The sequence below is a fragment of the Mustelus asterias genome, chromosome 12 (assembly GCF_964213995.1).
Source record: "Mustelus asterias chromosome 12, sMusAst1.hap1.1, whole genome shotgun sequence".
Lineage (NCBI taxonomy): Eukaryota > Metazoa > Chordata > Chondrichthyes > Carcharhiniformes > Triakidae > Mustelus > Mustelus asterias.
Genome location: NC_135812.1, coordinates 82092047 through 82109331, shown reverse-complemented (window position 1 = coordinate 82109331; position 17285 = coordinate 82092047). Strand labels below are relative to the sequence as shown.

The following is a 17285-nucleotide window of genomic DNA, read 5'->3' as shown; positions in this document are numbered from 1 at the left end:
ACATTTGTCCCATTAATCCCCCTAACCTACACACCTTTGGACACTAAGGGACAATTTAGCATGGACAATCCACTTAACCCGCACATCTTTGGACTGTGGGAGGAAACCAGAGCATCCGGAGGAAACCCACGCAGACACGGTGGCGCAGTGGTTAACACTGTTGCCTCACATATCAGGGACCTGGGTTCAATTCCGACCTTGGGTGACAGTCTGTGTAGAGCTTGCACATTCTCCCCATGTCTGAGTGGGTTTCCTTCCAACAGCGGCCCCCCTCCCCCCACCGCCCACGATGCAGAGTGGCAGCGGGGGGCCCCTCCCGCTCTGATCAGGCTGCCCCAGCCTTGCCCCACCCCTCCAGTCCCCACCCCATAGGCTGTGCCCCCATGGGTCCCACCTCCTCCAGTAGGCCTGGGGCGCTGGTGCTGTGAAGCTACGGCATCTCCTCCGGAGCCTTCAACATGTCATTGATGAAGACTAACATCTCGCCAAGGCCATCCCCACACCCCCACTTCTTGCCTTCAAACAACCGCACAACCTCAAACAGACCATTGTCCGCAGCAAACTACCCAGCCTTCAGGAGAACAGTGACCAAGACACCACACAACCCTGCCACAGCAACCTCTGCAAGACGTGCCGGATCATCGACACAGATGCCATCATCTCACGTGAGAACACCATCCACCAGGTACACGGTACATACTCTTGCAACTCGGCCAACGTTGTCTACCTGATACGCTGCAGGAAAGGATGTCCCGAGGCATGGTACATTGGGGAAACTATGCAGACGCTGCGACAACGGATGAATGAACACCGCTCGACAATCACCAGGCAAGACTGTTCTCTTCCTGTTGGGGAGCACTTCAGCGGTCACGGGCATTCGGCCTCTGATATTCGGGTAAGCGTTCTCCAAGGCGGCCTTCGCGACACACGACAGCGCAGAGTCGCTGAGCAGAAACTGATAGCCAAGTTCCGCACACACAAGGACGGCCTCAACCGGGATATTGGGTTTATGTCACACTATTTGTAACTCCCACAGTTGCGTGGACCTGCAGAGTTTCACTGGCTGTCTTGTCTGGAGACAATACACATCTTTTTAGCCTGTATTGATGCTCTCTCCACTCCCATTGTTTTGTTTCTTAAAGACTGGATTAGTTGTAAGTATTCGCATTCCAACCATTATTCATGTAAATTGAGTCTGTGTCTTTATAAGTTCTGTTTGTGAACAGAATTCCCACTCACCTGAAGAAGGGGCTCAGAGCCTCGAAAGCTTGTGTGGCTTTTGCTACCAAATAAACCTGTTGGACTTTAACCTGGTGTTGTTAAACTTCTTACTGTGTTTACCCCAGTCCAACGCCGGCATCTCCACATCACGCTGTGAAGCAACAGTGCTAACCACTATGCCACCGTGCCACCAACTAACACTTGCAGCCATACCCCCCGTATGGGCAGCTTCCAAATCTTTCTCATCATGTCCAGTGTGTATTTGGGTATCATAGGGCATGCCCCTGTTTCATGCTCAAATTTCTGCATCATATTTACAAATGCATGAGTAACATTTCAAGTGGATGGAATGGTGATAAACGACAACTTAACTGGAAGGAAAAGCATCAATCAAAAGACTGCAAAGTGGATTCATAAACTTCCAAAAAGACCGTTTAGGATGTATGGAACCAACCAGCCAAATATTAAACAAACGTCACTTGACAAAAGTTTACAAAAAACAACATTTGGGAATCCATCATTTTACTCCATGTATTTTTTGAAAGTACTTTTCCATCTTGCTGTTTCCCTCAGCTGGAATAAGACTTGTAACAACAGGATTATATTGAATTTGTGAACTCACGAGGAAATGAATGAGCTTACACATATGAACCAATATTTTCCTCTCTCACTGATATTTCATTCATATATATAAAATAAACAAAGATTGTGGCAACAGGAAATTTAACGGAAAGTGTGCGTGTGTGTATACAAAGATTAAGATTAACTTCCTGTTTTCACATTTTTTACTCGTTCTTTTGTGTCAACATTTAATACCAAAACTGGACAAGGACTGGAAATCCTGGGTATACAGTTTCCTGTAATGACCACTAGATGGTAGTCTCTCCTAACTTCACCACCAACTTGTACTTTTTTTTCACAAAAAACTTACTCTCAGCGACTGGCTGTGAGCCATGTCATAAGCAATTTATACATACTGCCAATTATTTATTATAGGACATGACAATGAAATGAATGTGTGAATCCCTGTGTCTGTGCATGTTAAGATACAAACAGACAATTAAATGCTTCATTTTGACAAGTCCCAAGTTTTAATTTTCTCTCCCTCATTCGCATTGATAAAATTTGGGTCCAGACGGATTGCACCCATGGATATTGAAATATATTGTGAAGGAGCTACCGCGTGGACTAGTATCCATATGTAAAACATTCAATGGAGAAATGAATAGTGTCAGAGGACTGGCAGATCGCAAATGTAATTAATCACTTCAAAAAGGGAGATAAAACTAATTCAAGGAACTGTGAACCAATTGGCTGAATGTCAGAAAAATGCTTAAATCTTTCCTAAAAGATGAGATAGCAACACATCTAAGAACAGAAGTTACAATAAAAAAATAGCCAGCCTAGATTTCTAAAAGGGAGGTCATTTTTTAAATCAATATTATTACATTCTTTGAAGACGTAACAGATAGAATAGACAAGGGCAATGCAGCATATGCGATATGATCTAGACTTCTGGAAGAATGTTGATAAGGTGCCACTTAAGAGACTAATGTCAAAGGTCAGGGGGCATGTAGAGTCAGGGGTTATGGGGCATGAATTGAATGATGGCTGCAAGATGGAGGACAGAGAGTAAATGTCAAGGAAGGCGTCTCTCGCACTGGCAGAATGTGGGAGGTGGGTGGCATCCTTCGGGATTTGTGGTGGGATTGCTGTTTGATTCCCATTTCACCTAAATGGTTTGGACACAGGAACAAGACGTGCGGTTAAAAGAAAAATGAACATTGCCCTCATGTAATATTGAGGGTAAAATTTAATAATGTGGAGGGGGACTACAACAAGATACAAGGAGTGCGGGTTTGCAGAGTGGGTGGATAAATGGCAAAATACTATTCAATATTGCAAAGTGCGAGGTGGTTCATTCAGGTCGGAGGAATAAGGAGTCCATTTAGTCCTTGGAAGGTAAATGGGTTAGAGGAGCAAATAGGTTTGGAAATTCAGGTATATAAATCAAGAAAAGTAGCAGCGTATGATGAAACGGCCATAAAGCGTGCAGACAAAGCACTGCAGTTCATCTCTAGAGTAGCAGAATACAAAAGCAGTGAGATAACGTTACATTTATATTGAATGTTGGTTAGAGCACACTTGGGTTACTACGCAGAGTTCTTGGCTGCGATTTTACCGGGTCACCCCGCCCATCGGGCTGAGTGAACCACTAACATCGCGCGAAAGCCGAGAAATCAGGATCGCGTCCGATTTCTCGGTTCTCGCGATCTTACTGGCATTGGATTTCCGGCGCGGTCAATAATAATAATTTATTCAAATTTAGTTAAATGCTAATTTACATGTGTTTAGTGAACCCGGCGCTCAATCTTCCGGGCTCACTTGCCTTTGTGGCCTTGCTGTGAGAGGTTCTCTCCGGTGAGGAAAACATCTGCTCCCCATGGACTGGGGACAGTCGTGTTGGCCTCGCCGGTGGAACCAGAGGCCATTGGGCAAGGGGGCAGTGACAGCCTGGTACTTTGGTACTGCCCTCTGAGCTGCGCTAATGGGCGGGGCCTGAAGACAGGCTATGCAGGGGCCTGAAAAGGGGCTGCTGTGGGGGGGGGGGGGGGGGAGGGGTGAGGCCTATGGGGGCAGAGCCTATGGGGCGGGGCCTGGAGTAGCGGGGCCAAGCTGGGGCAGCCTGATCATGGAGGGAGGGGGCCCCTGCTGTCGCTCTGATTTCTGATCATTGGGGGAGGGAGGGGGTGCCGCTGCACACTTTGCCAGAGGTCGTGGGTGGAGGGAGGGGGGGGGCCTGCTGCTCTACAGCTGTGATCGTTGGAAGGGGGGTGTGATCAATCTGGGTGGTGGGGGGAGGGGCAACAGAGGCTGTATTTGCGGGTGGTGTGTGGCCTGCAATCGGCTGTGGGCCCCCGCATTAGCAGAGGGGGTTGCTGGGTTGAGCCTAGTATTCTGCACATGCGCAATAGCTCCCTCTGCTGTCTGATCAGGCTGGCTGGTGAGTTTCGGCCCACCCACTGCCTCCAGTAGCTAGAAACAGTCTAGCCCATTTTTCTCATGCACTAAGTGCAGAAGATTGGGAGTAAAAACTTACCCAAAAATCGGATCTGCAACTCTCCCATTTTCATGCGAGCTGGACACTAAGGTCGGTATTTTACGACCTCACTCGGATGAGGCTCATCAAATCCTGCCTGAGGCCAACAGGGAATTCCGTTCTGCAAGCCATGCCCACCCTGATCCCAGACATGAAGTGCCTGCTTGTTTGAGGTGGCAATCCCCACCCTTGGGTTCTATTCACTGAAAAATACTGTGGGATACGAACCTGTTGGGTGCAACCTTATCAAAAGAATTCTCGTGTCATAGCGGCAGGAAAACGGGACTTATTCACGCCTTTTGTTTTAAGCAAGCTCGGTTGGGCAATTTTCCCACACCGTTAATATTTTTGACAGTTGGAAGATGTGCACCGGTTGTTGGATCCTCCCGATGAGTCCACTGTCATGACCCCCTCTATGGCCCAACCTCTCCACAGCCCCCCTCCCTGCGTAACCCCCCTTTGCCAATCTCACCCTGTTTGCCGATCACTTCCCATTTGTGTACACCCTCCTGCAGAGGGTGCATACTCCCATCATAGTCCGACCCTCACTCAGACCCCACCCCCTTTGCGCTGCCCTGACACAGTTATGATGCCTAATCGGCACTGCCAGAGTGCCAGGTGGCACTACCAGGCTGGCAATGCCTGATGGGCACTGCCCAGTCATGCCCAACAACCTGGGGTCTCCAGTGGTCTCCGATCCCCCCTGTGTGGCCTCGGCATCAGGTCACCACTGGTGGGGACCATGAATTATTCTTTTCGGTGGGACCTCTTGCCGACGAGGGAGGGATGCAGCCGTGTGGCCAGAAGCAGCTGTGCCAGCCCTGCTAATGGGATTGAAATGGCGAACTGAACTTTTAGCCTCACATGCTATCTTTCTGGCTCACCAGACTGATTGGTGCAGCGATCTAGTGAGATCTTACCCATTGTATTTGCAATGGGAAAGGCTTTGTGCATCCGCTCACCTAATTAGATTCTGGAGCAAACCTCTGCCCAGACCACAATTTGGTGTTAGCATGATATCTTCCGATTTCCACTCTATTTATCTAATATAGTTTAATGTTCCATTTATCTCACTGCTGCTTCAAGGTCATTCAATATATTAAGCATTAAATCTATTGTCAACCAAATTCTTCTTAACTTCGCTGTTGGCTGATACCTTGATTTGAATATGACTTGTACATAAGAGTTTCACTGTATTTATCATTTATTTATTAGTGTCACAAGGAGGCTTACATTAACACTGCAGTGAAGTTACTGTGAAAATCCCCTAGTCGCCACACTCCGGTGCCTGTTTGGGTACACTGAGGGAGAATTTAGCATGGCCAATGCACCTAACCAGCACGTCTTTCAGACTATGGGAGGAAACTGAAGCACCCGGAGGAAACCCATGCAGACATGGGGAGAACATGCAGACTCTGTACAGACAGTAACCCAAGCTGGGAATCGAACCCAGGTCCCTGGTGCTGTGAGGCAGCAGTGCTAACCACTGTAGAAAGGGCTAAAAGTGCTTTTAAGTTTAACGTGTGCTCATGCTTGGTGTAGAGGCAGCAAGCAGCTCGCCAAACAGTGAAGTTCTGTGGCAAAACTCTGCACCTCAATCAAAGCAGATCCGTCATCCTTTGGGCTGGGTTAGTAACTTTTGTATATCACTGCAGTTCAAATCATTGCTACCCTCTCCTGTCAGATGCAGGATTTACAGTGAGTGGGTCCTGCCACGCACATATTCATTTTCTTTGAGTTGGATTTCATCTCACCTCGCCAGAGTCGGAGCATTATTTCAAGAGGACTGCACCGTGGCTTACAAAATGATTGCTCACGTGTTGTTCAGTCAGCTAAAATCAAAAGCAATGTTTCATACACAGCGTCTGATAATGGAACAATGCAATTTCTAAAATCAAACATTTGCTCACCTTATGTCCCATTTAAATAAAACGCTTCCATGAAATTCACTTTGCCACCTGCTAATTAGATTAGGGACATTAGTGACATAAAATATTGTAATTCCCATTTCCTAGATTAGCTAAATGGAAACTTCTCAATCAACGAGCTTCCCCATGAGAAAGACTATCAAAATCACAGGCCTTGAAATTGTGTTGGGGGCTAATAGATATGAGTGCTTCGTGCATTTGTCTGAAATACCTCTGTCTGCTATTTTAGTCGAGGCAAATGCATTACCACTGTTACTAAAATAACAGAGTTAGGAACTTCAGATGGCCATTCGCATATATTATTCAACAGCATCATTTTAAGATCACAAGAGATTTTCACCTCGATACAACACGCCACTTCACAATCTGATACAAAGACATTCTGTTCATGGGCCACGCATATAAATGACATACAGCATTTATGCAATAGAAACATGTCAGCGATAAATGCATCGCCCCATTTATGAGCTCTTATATTTATTTCATGTTTATGAATATTTTCAGTGGAATTCTGAGTGAAACCATGGCACAGACAAAGTTGTAGTTAGCTCATTTAAACCATCAGTTCTGATCACTTCGGTCGAACAATTTTCCATGTTAAGTAGCGTTACAACCAGTGATTGATCGTGCAAAGAATTTTGCTGCCACTCAGATTTATTCGGAGACTGGCATTTTGACTGCTTCCAGTGCTTTTTATGTACAATTGCGCAACAAATCGCGCTGAACTTCATAAATTTTGAAATCTTTAAAGATACATCTGCTGCATCAAATCGTTTGCCCTAACTAAAGATATGTGCAGAGCAGAAAGTAAATTTAGATGAACTGAATCCTTGAGGAATACAGTTGCACTTTTGCACTAAATCTAAAAAAATAAAAAAAATGTTACCATTGGTCTCATCGTAATCTGTAACATTCTGCATGTAACAAATATAACAAAAATTGGAATAGAAAGGATCCGCCCCCCATTTTACAGTCTCAATCCTTAAGTTAAAGGATCCAGCGATTAATTCCAGGTTGTTGATTCTTGATAACGATGATTTATTCTGAATCATTGACCACCACAAGAGTGGTCCGGGACACTATTTAAAATGAAGTTTAAAAACAAGTTCACATGGATTTCTCATTTGCATGCAACAAAGGCAAACACTTAAAGGAACTTAAAAATGGTTCACAGCTTGGGTATTGCCTGTTACTTCGCCTTTTCTTACAACAAAAGTAACCTGTGTGGGAATATTCTTGGAGATCTCCCTCTTCTTCAAGGTGGAGCAATGTGTCCATCGTGTGGTTTTCGTATCAGGTCGAAGTGCTGATGGACCTCTGCTTCGACAGGATAGTTGGACTTCTACGTTGCCCCCGTCCCCCCGCCCTCAGTCTTCATGCCTAATCAGCTGGCAAGCTCACAAACACCCTTTACAGAGCGCCACTTGTTCCTTGCGAAAGTCCCTGCAGGGACAGAGCCGTCTGTATTTCGGGTGATGGCCGGCGCAGCTGAACAGTAGGACCTGTTTCTGAAGATAACAGTCCTGGGCGATTTCCTCAAAGGCGGGATAGAGGTGGTTAGCTTCGGACTCAACGCTGTCGCAGACAAATTTGAATCTATAGAGTTCAAAGCAAAAAAAAATCTTCAAGGATTTTGATCTGATAATTCATTAAAACATCTATTTCATGTAGACGTAACATTTTAACTGAAAACTCTGAATGCACGAAATATTCAATTTCCCATCTCCTGACCAACGAGGGACATCTGAAAAGCGTAGATATTGCGAACGAAATAGAATCGTATCCACCGAAACAAAAGTTCTGAAAATAATTCCAACTTGAAACATTGGTAGACATGGTTAAAAATAGATTAAAAAATTAACACATTGAAATTTGCAAAACGTTGCATAATTAATTCTTTACACTTATAAATATCTGCAGTCTTAATGCTTTCTTATTTCCAAATGCACTATACAAATCTGACGAAAGCCCAATCAATGCTTTTCCAGACTCTATGGTAAGATTTTATCTTTGGTCTTCATGCGAGCGATATTCCCTGCGTTGGCCAGTGTGCCAAGCATCTGCCAATCGTACTACCAACACAGCTCAGGTTTAGTAGTCAGCTCCTCCTTGGTCACTTCTTGTCTATCTATAGTAACCTGGCCCAGACACTGGCCGGAATTTCACTGCCCCGCCCACCACGGAATTTGGAGTGGACCATGGAAATGTCCGTTGACCTCGTGTGGGATTTTATGGTTTTGGGACAAGCGAGGCTGTAAAATCCCGCCCACTTTGCCCAATTTTTTGTTTAGTCCAATGTATCATCTGAGACCCAGTTGGTAGTACTTTTATCTTTGAGTCACAAGTGGGCAGCACGGTGGCACAATGATTAGCACTGCTCCTCACAGTGCCAGGGACCAAGGTTCAACTCCAGCCTTGAGTGACTGTGTGGAGTTTGCACCTTCTCCCCTTGTCTGCGTGGGTTTCCTCCAGGGGCTTTCACTTCCTCCCACACTCGAAAGATGTGCGGTAAGGTTGATTGATCAAGCTAAATTGCCCCTTCGTGCCAGGGAGTTTTGCAGGGTAAATACATGGGGTTATGGGGATAGGGCCTGGGTGGGATCATTGTTGGTGCAGGCTTGATGGGCTGAATGGCCTTCTTCTGCATTGTAGGGATTCTATGATTCTATGACAAAGTTCTGGGTTCAAGTCCCATTCCAGAACTATGAAACCAAGCTGGACAATCCAGTGCCATACCAGAGGAGCGCTGCACTGTCAGAGGTGCCATCTTTTGGGCAGGACATGAAATTGAGGCCCGATCTGTCTGTTTAGGTGGATGTAAATGGTCCTGTGGCACTATTTAAAGATGAGCAAGGGAGTTATTGCAGGTAGGCTGCTAATATTTGTCCCTCAATCAACATAACATAAAAAGAAAGATTATTTGGTCATTATCACTGATGTGGGAGTTTGCTGTGCTTAAACTGACTGCTGGTTTTAGCACATTACAATAGTGACCATTGTTCAAAAGTGCTTCACGGGCTGCAAAGTGCTTTGACATATTTAGTGGTTAAGAAAAGCCCGATATAAATACACATCTTTTCAATATGTGAAGTTCTACAGTCACTGAAGCTTTTAACACTCCAAGTACTGAACACCTTCAACATTTTTCAAATACTTTTTACATATCTCTCCAAATTATCCACACCATTAATGTCCACCCATTTGTTGATTGCAAAGTCAATCTCCCCCTCATCTGGCAGCGTATTCATATAGAATCATATGGCAGATTTCCTTCCCTAAAGGGCATTAGTGATCCAGATGGGTTTTTACAACAATCGATAATGGTTTCTTAGTCATGATTAGACTTTGAATTCCAGATTTTTTTTTATTGAATTCAAATTTCACCGGATTTGGGATTCCCGAACCTGTGTCCCCAGAGCATTACCCTCGGTCTCTGGATTCAGTGACAATACCATGACGCCACCGTCTCCCCTCCACAGATCATAGAATCCCTACAGTGCAGAAAGAGGCCATTTGTCCCATAGAGCCCACATCAACAACCATCCCCCCCAGGCCTCATACCCATAACCCCATGTATTTATCCTTCTAATCCCCCTGACACTAAGGAGCAATTTACCACGGCCAATCAAATTAACTGCAAATTTTTGGACTGTGGGAGGAAACCGGAGCACCCGGAGGAAACTGACGCAGAAATGGGGAGAATGTGCAAACTCCAGGCATTCACACAAGGCTGAAATTGAATCTGGGTCTCTGGTGCTGTGATGCAGCAGTGCTTTCTTCCTGAAATTGATGAGTGCAGACAACAGAGAGCACCACAATGGCCAGCAAGAAGAATGGAAAAGTGAGCAAGCGTAGGAAGCTAGTATACTTTCCTGCTCTGTGACTCAGGGCAACTGAGCTAGTGTAACATTTGCTGTGATTAACTAACTCAGCCCAAACTGCAAATCATGCCCTGGGTCACTTAGTGTCATTTTGGATAAAACCCAAACAGACAAGTATAGAAAAGAAATCATCTCTTTATATTTTTGATTTACTTTTATTTTATCTTAACATAGCAATCCTAAACAGTTAGCAAAAGGTCAGTGACAAAGATTTCAGTGCAGTACATTCCTAATCTTATTGGTAGAAATATTCAAAATCACAGACTCAAGGAATGGGAATGGAAAAACAATCTTACTGCTCAAAGGTGGCCTTGTTGTTGATAAACTGAAAGAATGTTGGTTCGCAGACGAATCCACGCTCTTGACAGGCGTCTGTGCAAGATTGTGCGGTTGTTGACACCTGTAATTGCATTGAGCTTGTGGGAGGCCAAGTAAGCAGCTTGGTGACATTTGGAGACCAGAAAAGCCCGGTGACATTTTGAGGAAACGTGAATAGGTTTGTTGTATTAGGTGAGGGTGGGAAATGCCTCACATTATTCCGAGGCCATGACAGAAACACTGCGTCACAAAGATCCTGTTACAAGAAAGAAGAAAAAGATGACATTGGTACAGGTGTTTTCACAGTTTGATAACTTTTCATTAGGAAGTTAAACTGAGCGTTAAGCTTTAATTATCAAACACTGCTTTAAATGTTCACATTGACGAGGAGGGAGCTTGAGGGAGGATTAAACATCTGGCCAGCGAAATGGAAGGAAGCCGTGCATCACATGATAAGAAACACAAGGCAATATAAACACTGAGGTGATTCCACTATAAAGTCCTCTCGTGTATTATTATAAATTCCTTTGCAGGTTACTCTTTAAATTATAGCCACAATGACAGATGCTGAACCAGTAGTGCCTATTCCAGTCCTCAACCCTTCTGGAATCACTCTCTTCCAACTCTCAACATCAATTCAATGATACTTCAAGCTGTCTCTACACCTCTCCCATCAGTTTTATCTCACTGTAGAACCTGTGAACCTGTGATTTTAACTCTGGACTCCCTCTTATTGTCTCCTCTCTATTTTTGTATCCATCCTAATTACACTTACATAACTTGATTTTCCATTTGCATGCGTGTTTTGGCAGCCACCCCAGATCCTGAGCGCATCATTTTTATTCTCCCTTTCTCTCCTCTCCTCACGCCTCCTGTCATTTCTCTCCTCTTGGGTTCTCCTCCCTCCCAAATTCCAATCCCAAACCCTTCAGCATTCCTGAACTCTCCTATGCTCTCTCCATTGTCCCTGGCATGACTGCCTCTTGATTAATCCAAAGCTTCCCTCTTGACTCTCTTGGCATCCACAGAAATGCCCACTGAGGCATTCGTTGTTGCATCCTTACAAGCTAAAATACCCAAGTGCTATTTCCTCACTGAGTTTGCTGCCCATGCGGGATACCTGCCTGGGGTTAATCTTGTCGAATCTCCTTCCTGTCCCATTCAGTCCTCCCAAGAGTGCAGACCCTGAGGCCTCTGCCAGTGGATTGGTTACTGCCACCCTTCTCCTCTCCCTCCTGAATGTCTCCCCTCATGTGAAGAGAGGTCCTTGACTTCCATGAGCTTGTTGCGGATGTTTACATTGACATCATGTCTTTGTTAGAAACCTGGGTTGATGGGTGATAACACCTTCCCATTTAATGGAGCCTCTCCTCCTAGCTTTCCTTTCCAACACCTACCCCGGTGGCTCTTATCACTAAGTAATATGCTCACTGTTTTCCTCCTTCAACCTCTGTGACTTCAATCTCGATGTCAACTCATCATGCTCCCTTTCCTGAGTTCACTGGGATCCTATTCTTCCTTAATCTTGCTCTCTATATAAACTTCCATACCCAATACTCCTCTCTACTCCCATCGTGTCATCTCTGATCACTTCTTTGTATCATCTCCCCATCTCCTAATTTTACTTTATAGCTGCTTATTCAAATTTCCAGCTGCCCAGCCTTTTAGTCCTCTATTCACCGTGGGCTTTTTGCAGTTACTGATATGCTGGATAATACTCTCCATCTTTGGTGCCTTTGTCCCCATTAAAACCACTCCTTCCTTTCACGTTCGTTGTTCCGCTGATATAGGCCACACCTCTGCTCCCTTAAGTCCAAGAGCCATGGGCTTGAACTGGTTTAGTCATTCATCGCCAGAATTGCACCACACAAAATGTTCTATTGAGCCCTCATCTCTTCTGTCAAAACCACTCACTATGCCAGGGTTATTCCAGACTGCAATCATAATTCACAGTTTCTCTTCTCCTCCGCAGATTGTCTTCTTCGACCTCTCTGCTCTCAATCATCAGCAAAGTGATGGAAGTGGTTTAAAAACAGAAAGTGCTGGAAAAACTCAGGAGGTCTGGCAGAGAGAGAAACAGAGCTAACTTTCAGAGATCAACATGACTCTTCAAAAGAGTGGTTGATGAAGAATCAAATTGGACTTGAAATTTTAACTTTCTCCATGATGTTTTTCTAGCCACAGATGATGAGCTCCAACAAGATAAAGTTCTTGATATTCAATGGGATAACCATTATTGAATCCCCACTGTCCTGGGATTACCATTGACCAGAAAGTGAATTGAACTAGCCACATAAACACTGTGGCTATAAGAGAAGGCCAAAAGCTGGGTATTCTGTGGCAAGTGACGCCTCCAGACTTCCCAATGCCTTTCCACCACCTACAAGACACAAGTCAAGATTGTGATGGAATATTCTCTACTTGCCTGGTTGAGTGCAGCTCCAATAACATTGGAGAAACTCAACACCATCCAGGACAAAGCAGCCCACTTGGTTGGCATTACATTCACCACCTTAAGCATTCATTCCCTACACCACTTGTTCAGCATAGCTGCAGTGAATATAATCTGCAAGATTACTGCAGCATCTCACCAAGCTTTCTTCAATAGCAACTCCCAAATCATATAGCTTAGGAGGGCAAGGGCAGTAGGCCATGGGAACATTACCACCTACAAGTTTCCCTCCAAGTTACACACCATCCTGATTTGGAACTAAGATCTCCACTCTAAGTTCATTGTTGCTGGGTCCAAATCTGGGAACTCCTTCCCTTACAATACTGTGGGAGTATCTTCGTGGACTGAAGTGGTTTAAGAAGACAGCTCACCACCACCTTCCCAAATGCAATTCAGAATGGGCAACAAATGCTGGCTTACTGCAATTCTTCACCCATCGCCTCGACTCCTGGCCTACACTGCCTTCCATCCCGCAACGACTTAAAAAAATAATTCTCGTTGTTTTTCAAATCCCTCCCTTCTCATTTCTGTAACTTCAGCCAAAACTACAACCATCCTTTGCTCCTCTAGTTCTGGTCTTTGACAGCATTGTTTGCCTAGGATTGCCTGTCTATTCCCTCTCTAAACCTACAAAATACATCACACGTTTTATAATTTCTCATAATTTACCTCCCTGTGTGGCCTGGTGTCAAACTTTGTACAATAACAGTTCTGTGAAGCACCTTGGGACACCTTACTATGTTAAAGGTGCTATACGAATGCAAATGTTTTGTTGCTGTGACCTTTGCTAATCAGGTTTACCATTCTTATTGATTTCAGGGAGTAGGTAACTTTTCACAAATTACTTCGCCCGTCACGTTATATTTCCCTGCAATGCTTTTAAACTTAAATTGATTGAATTTTCTCTGGAATTGAACATATATAATCAGTATAAAACCTATGACATGTCCAATGTGATATGTGTTTCAGCATATATCACATATGCTGAAATTTATTGCCGTTCAGCCCAAGTCGTGCTTCTCGAGGTAGGTTCAAACTTGGAAAAGCTGAACACAGTGATGACTTCAGCAAGTCGCCGGTCATTCTTCTGCTTATAAGAGACGGATGTCACTCTTCAATCAATGTTGTTTGTCAAATTGAGGGCAAGGTGGTGCTACATTCCAAGGAACAACCTGTCATCCGGGAAATGCAGTCTGCCAGATTCTTAGCTCTAGGCATTCTAACACTTCGATGCTTCTGCCATTTCTTAATGCACCTGTGCTGAATCCAAATATAGACATGGATCATGAGTACCACAGAAGACATTTTACTCCATGTTAAGTAAAACAATGGAACCCTGATTGGAGAAATTATTTAGAACATAAATATCCACTTTTGTGACAACTCTATCTAAAATTTCCAATAGAAAGGTAAATGATATGCTTCCACCAGTCAGAAGCATTAAGCCATTTCCCTGATGCTGACCAGTTTAACTTTGAACAATGCCACCCAGTTTTATTTCCCTTGGGTCGCATGACTGAGAAGCAGAACTTACAGGGGAAGAGAAGTTTGGGCTGTATCTTTCATTCACCATTCTCCCCCATTTTATGGAAAACAACATGCTCACCAAATTTCATTTGACATTTTTGTAAGACAAGTGATTTCACTAAAGGTCAACACCATCGTGCACCCAGGAGTCGCTTCGCAGAGAAGAAGCAGTGTTTGACATGCAAGCCCAGATCACAAAGCACGCACATCCTCGCAGCCATGTTAAGAACTGTGCTATCAGAGGCCTGCAACAAATGGCGCCTTTGTCCTTTCTGAAGGGAAATGTGTGTGTTGTGTGCGTGTGTTGGGGGAGTGGGGCAGGGGGGGCATGGGGGATGGGGTAGAGCAGGAGGCTAAATGGCGCCGAAAATACAAATTAGTAAATCTGGGAGTAATACAAGTACATTTTTGCATGTTTGTTTTTTTTCTTGAAGGGTATTGAACAAATTGAATATCAGAACTTGGGGATGAGATTCACAGAATCTCTACAGTGCAGAAGGAGGTCATTCGGCCCTTCAAGTCTGCAACAACTCTCCAACAGAGCATCCCACCCAGGCCCTATCCCTGTAACCCCGCGTATTTATCCCACTAATCCCCCTAACCTACACATTTTGGGGCAATTTAGCACGGCCAATCCATCTAACCTGCACATCTTGCAAACTCTACACAGAGGGCAGGATTTTCCGGCAGCGTTCGTCCCAAAGGTCAGAAAATCCCACCCCAGATCAACGGGAATCGTAGGGACGAGAGAGGAAAAATCCGCCCAGACAGTCACCCAAGGCTGGAATTGAACCCGGGTCCCTGGCACTGTGAGGCAGCAGGGCTGACCACTGTGCCACTGTGCTGCCCCAATTTTATTTTTCTCTTGAATGATATGCAACGTGTTCCAGCAATTTTTGGTGATATTTGGAACACTAACAAACAGGGATACTTGCAAAAATATTCCTTCCTTTCTAATTTCCAGTTCGAGGCATTGGGTAAAACACTTTGTGAATGGGTAAATGTGGATAATGCCTTTGCATCATCAAACACTGCGCTGCTTGTAATCTGAAAACAAAGCCACTGGCAGTGCTATAAGGAGACTGACACCTGATCAAATAGCATGAGATAAGTGACCTGCCAGGGGAGAGAGAAAACTTGATTGACAGACCTGGTGTTGGATGTAAGCATGGACACGCTCCAGCATTCCTTCACAAGTAAATTCATATGGAAGATAAGGTTCAACCTAATGGGCAGAAAATAATATATTACAGATACAAATAGATGAATAATATATTTACATTGACTACATTTATTACTACAGCATGTAATTAATTTCCTAACTTACAGCGTGCGCCACATAAATAAACATTCCACCACAATATGTGAATGGATTTGCACAGGGCAATTAAGATTTTTCCCTATGTCTGCTTTAGACATTTCTCAATAATTGAAGCATATCCTGAAATAGGGAGCTCTCAATTATGGTCCTGGATGTTTGAGTGAAATATAATGAACTCTTTTCACTTCAGTACTCCAGGCAGCGAGCTCCATCACATCATTTCTTCCTAACGCCATCAGACAGATACATAATGGCTGCTGTGCCAAAGCAGAATGAATTAGATTTTCTTAAATTAAATGTGCTTGCCTTGTGTTCTTTGACTTTTCGCTGACATTATGCAACTTTATTACAACCACCTGAATATTTATTGGTGAGTTAGTATGCAAGGATATGCTACAAATCTTTTAAATATCAGTTTTTATTATAATTAGGGGAAAGTAAGGAATGCTCAGGCCATTATAAAGCAATGGTGATATGCTGATCTGGCACCGAGATACTGCATCTTGCTGCTGAAAATATGTCCAACAATGCTTGAAGTTCTTGCAGTCTCCTGGAGACTCTTAATTAAAAATTCCTTTGATTTATGTTATGCTCATCCATTCTTTACAGGAGATTATTTTTCAAGTCACGAAAGGACTTTTTGTCTTCTTTTGAATGCGCCACCATTCACCAATATTTAGGGCTAAAGTGTTTCCAGGCTACCATATATTTTTCTTCATGGCTCATGGGGGATAAAATGCCCTGTGCACTCGAGCTAATGTACAAATTAAATTAGCATTAACGTGCTGTAATATGGTGCATTGGCATCACAGTGCATTGTAGCCATGCTCCAAGTGCTTTTCCTGGGGTCAATTATATAATTGAATTACATAAATAGGCATTTCCGACAGTGATTGTTGTTTCTGGTCAGTTCTGGGTCAATTCAAAATTTCCCTGTGCTCAGATTCAACCACTCATAATTTTATAATAACCGCCTATTCTCAAGGTAACACTTACGTAATGGAGAGAATGACTAGAAGTCCCAGAATGGAGCACAGCAAGGGACATTATAAGGAAAGGTTCAACTGTCTCACATCACATTGCTGTATGGGTGCATTAGCAAATCCTAGCCTATATATTTGCAAATAAGGTAATCCATATAATATCAAATTTTCTAGCCAAGAAAACTGAAAATCTCATAGATCCACCGCTCTCGCCACCATGATCAGTCATGCCAGCTCTCCATAGAATTCACACTGACAATTCCACGTTCTGACATAATGCAGAAACAGGGAGGGGTACGGGAGACTGGAGAAAAGGGGCAACAATGGAGAGTCCAGAGGAGACAAGGGAGCAGAATGGGCCAGAAGCAGGTTAGTTTGTACTCTAGCAAAGTTTACATTACCATCATCCTTATAACTCCAGGAGTTGGTTGTAAAGGAACAGTGCTTTATTGTACAAAATAAAGTAAAGTAAAGCAAAAACCACAAGCCTGTGGTGAACACAAACTGGGACAATGCAATAATGGAACTACTCAGGGGCTTACTTTATACAGGGC

General features: G+C 44.0%; 1 protein-coding gene across 1 annotated transcript in view; it reads right to left on the bottom strand.

Annotated features, from left to right (window-relative positions):
* Nucleotides 1-6687: 6687 nt before the first annotated feature.
* mgat5b (alpha-1,6-mannosylglycoprotein 6-beta-N-acetylglucosaminyltransferase B) overlaps nucleotides 6688-17285 on the bottom strand; it is a 911118-nt gene continuing 900520 nt past the window's right edge. The window contains 3 exon segments of the mRNA XM_078225993.1: nucleotides 6688-7845; nucleotides 10427-10704; nucleotides 15578-15652. Coding sequence (XP_078082119.1) covers nucleotides 7647-7845; nucleotides 10427-10704; nucleotides 15578-15652 — 552 coding nt within the window. The 3' untranslated portion in view covers nucleotides 6688-7646.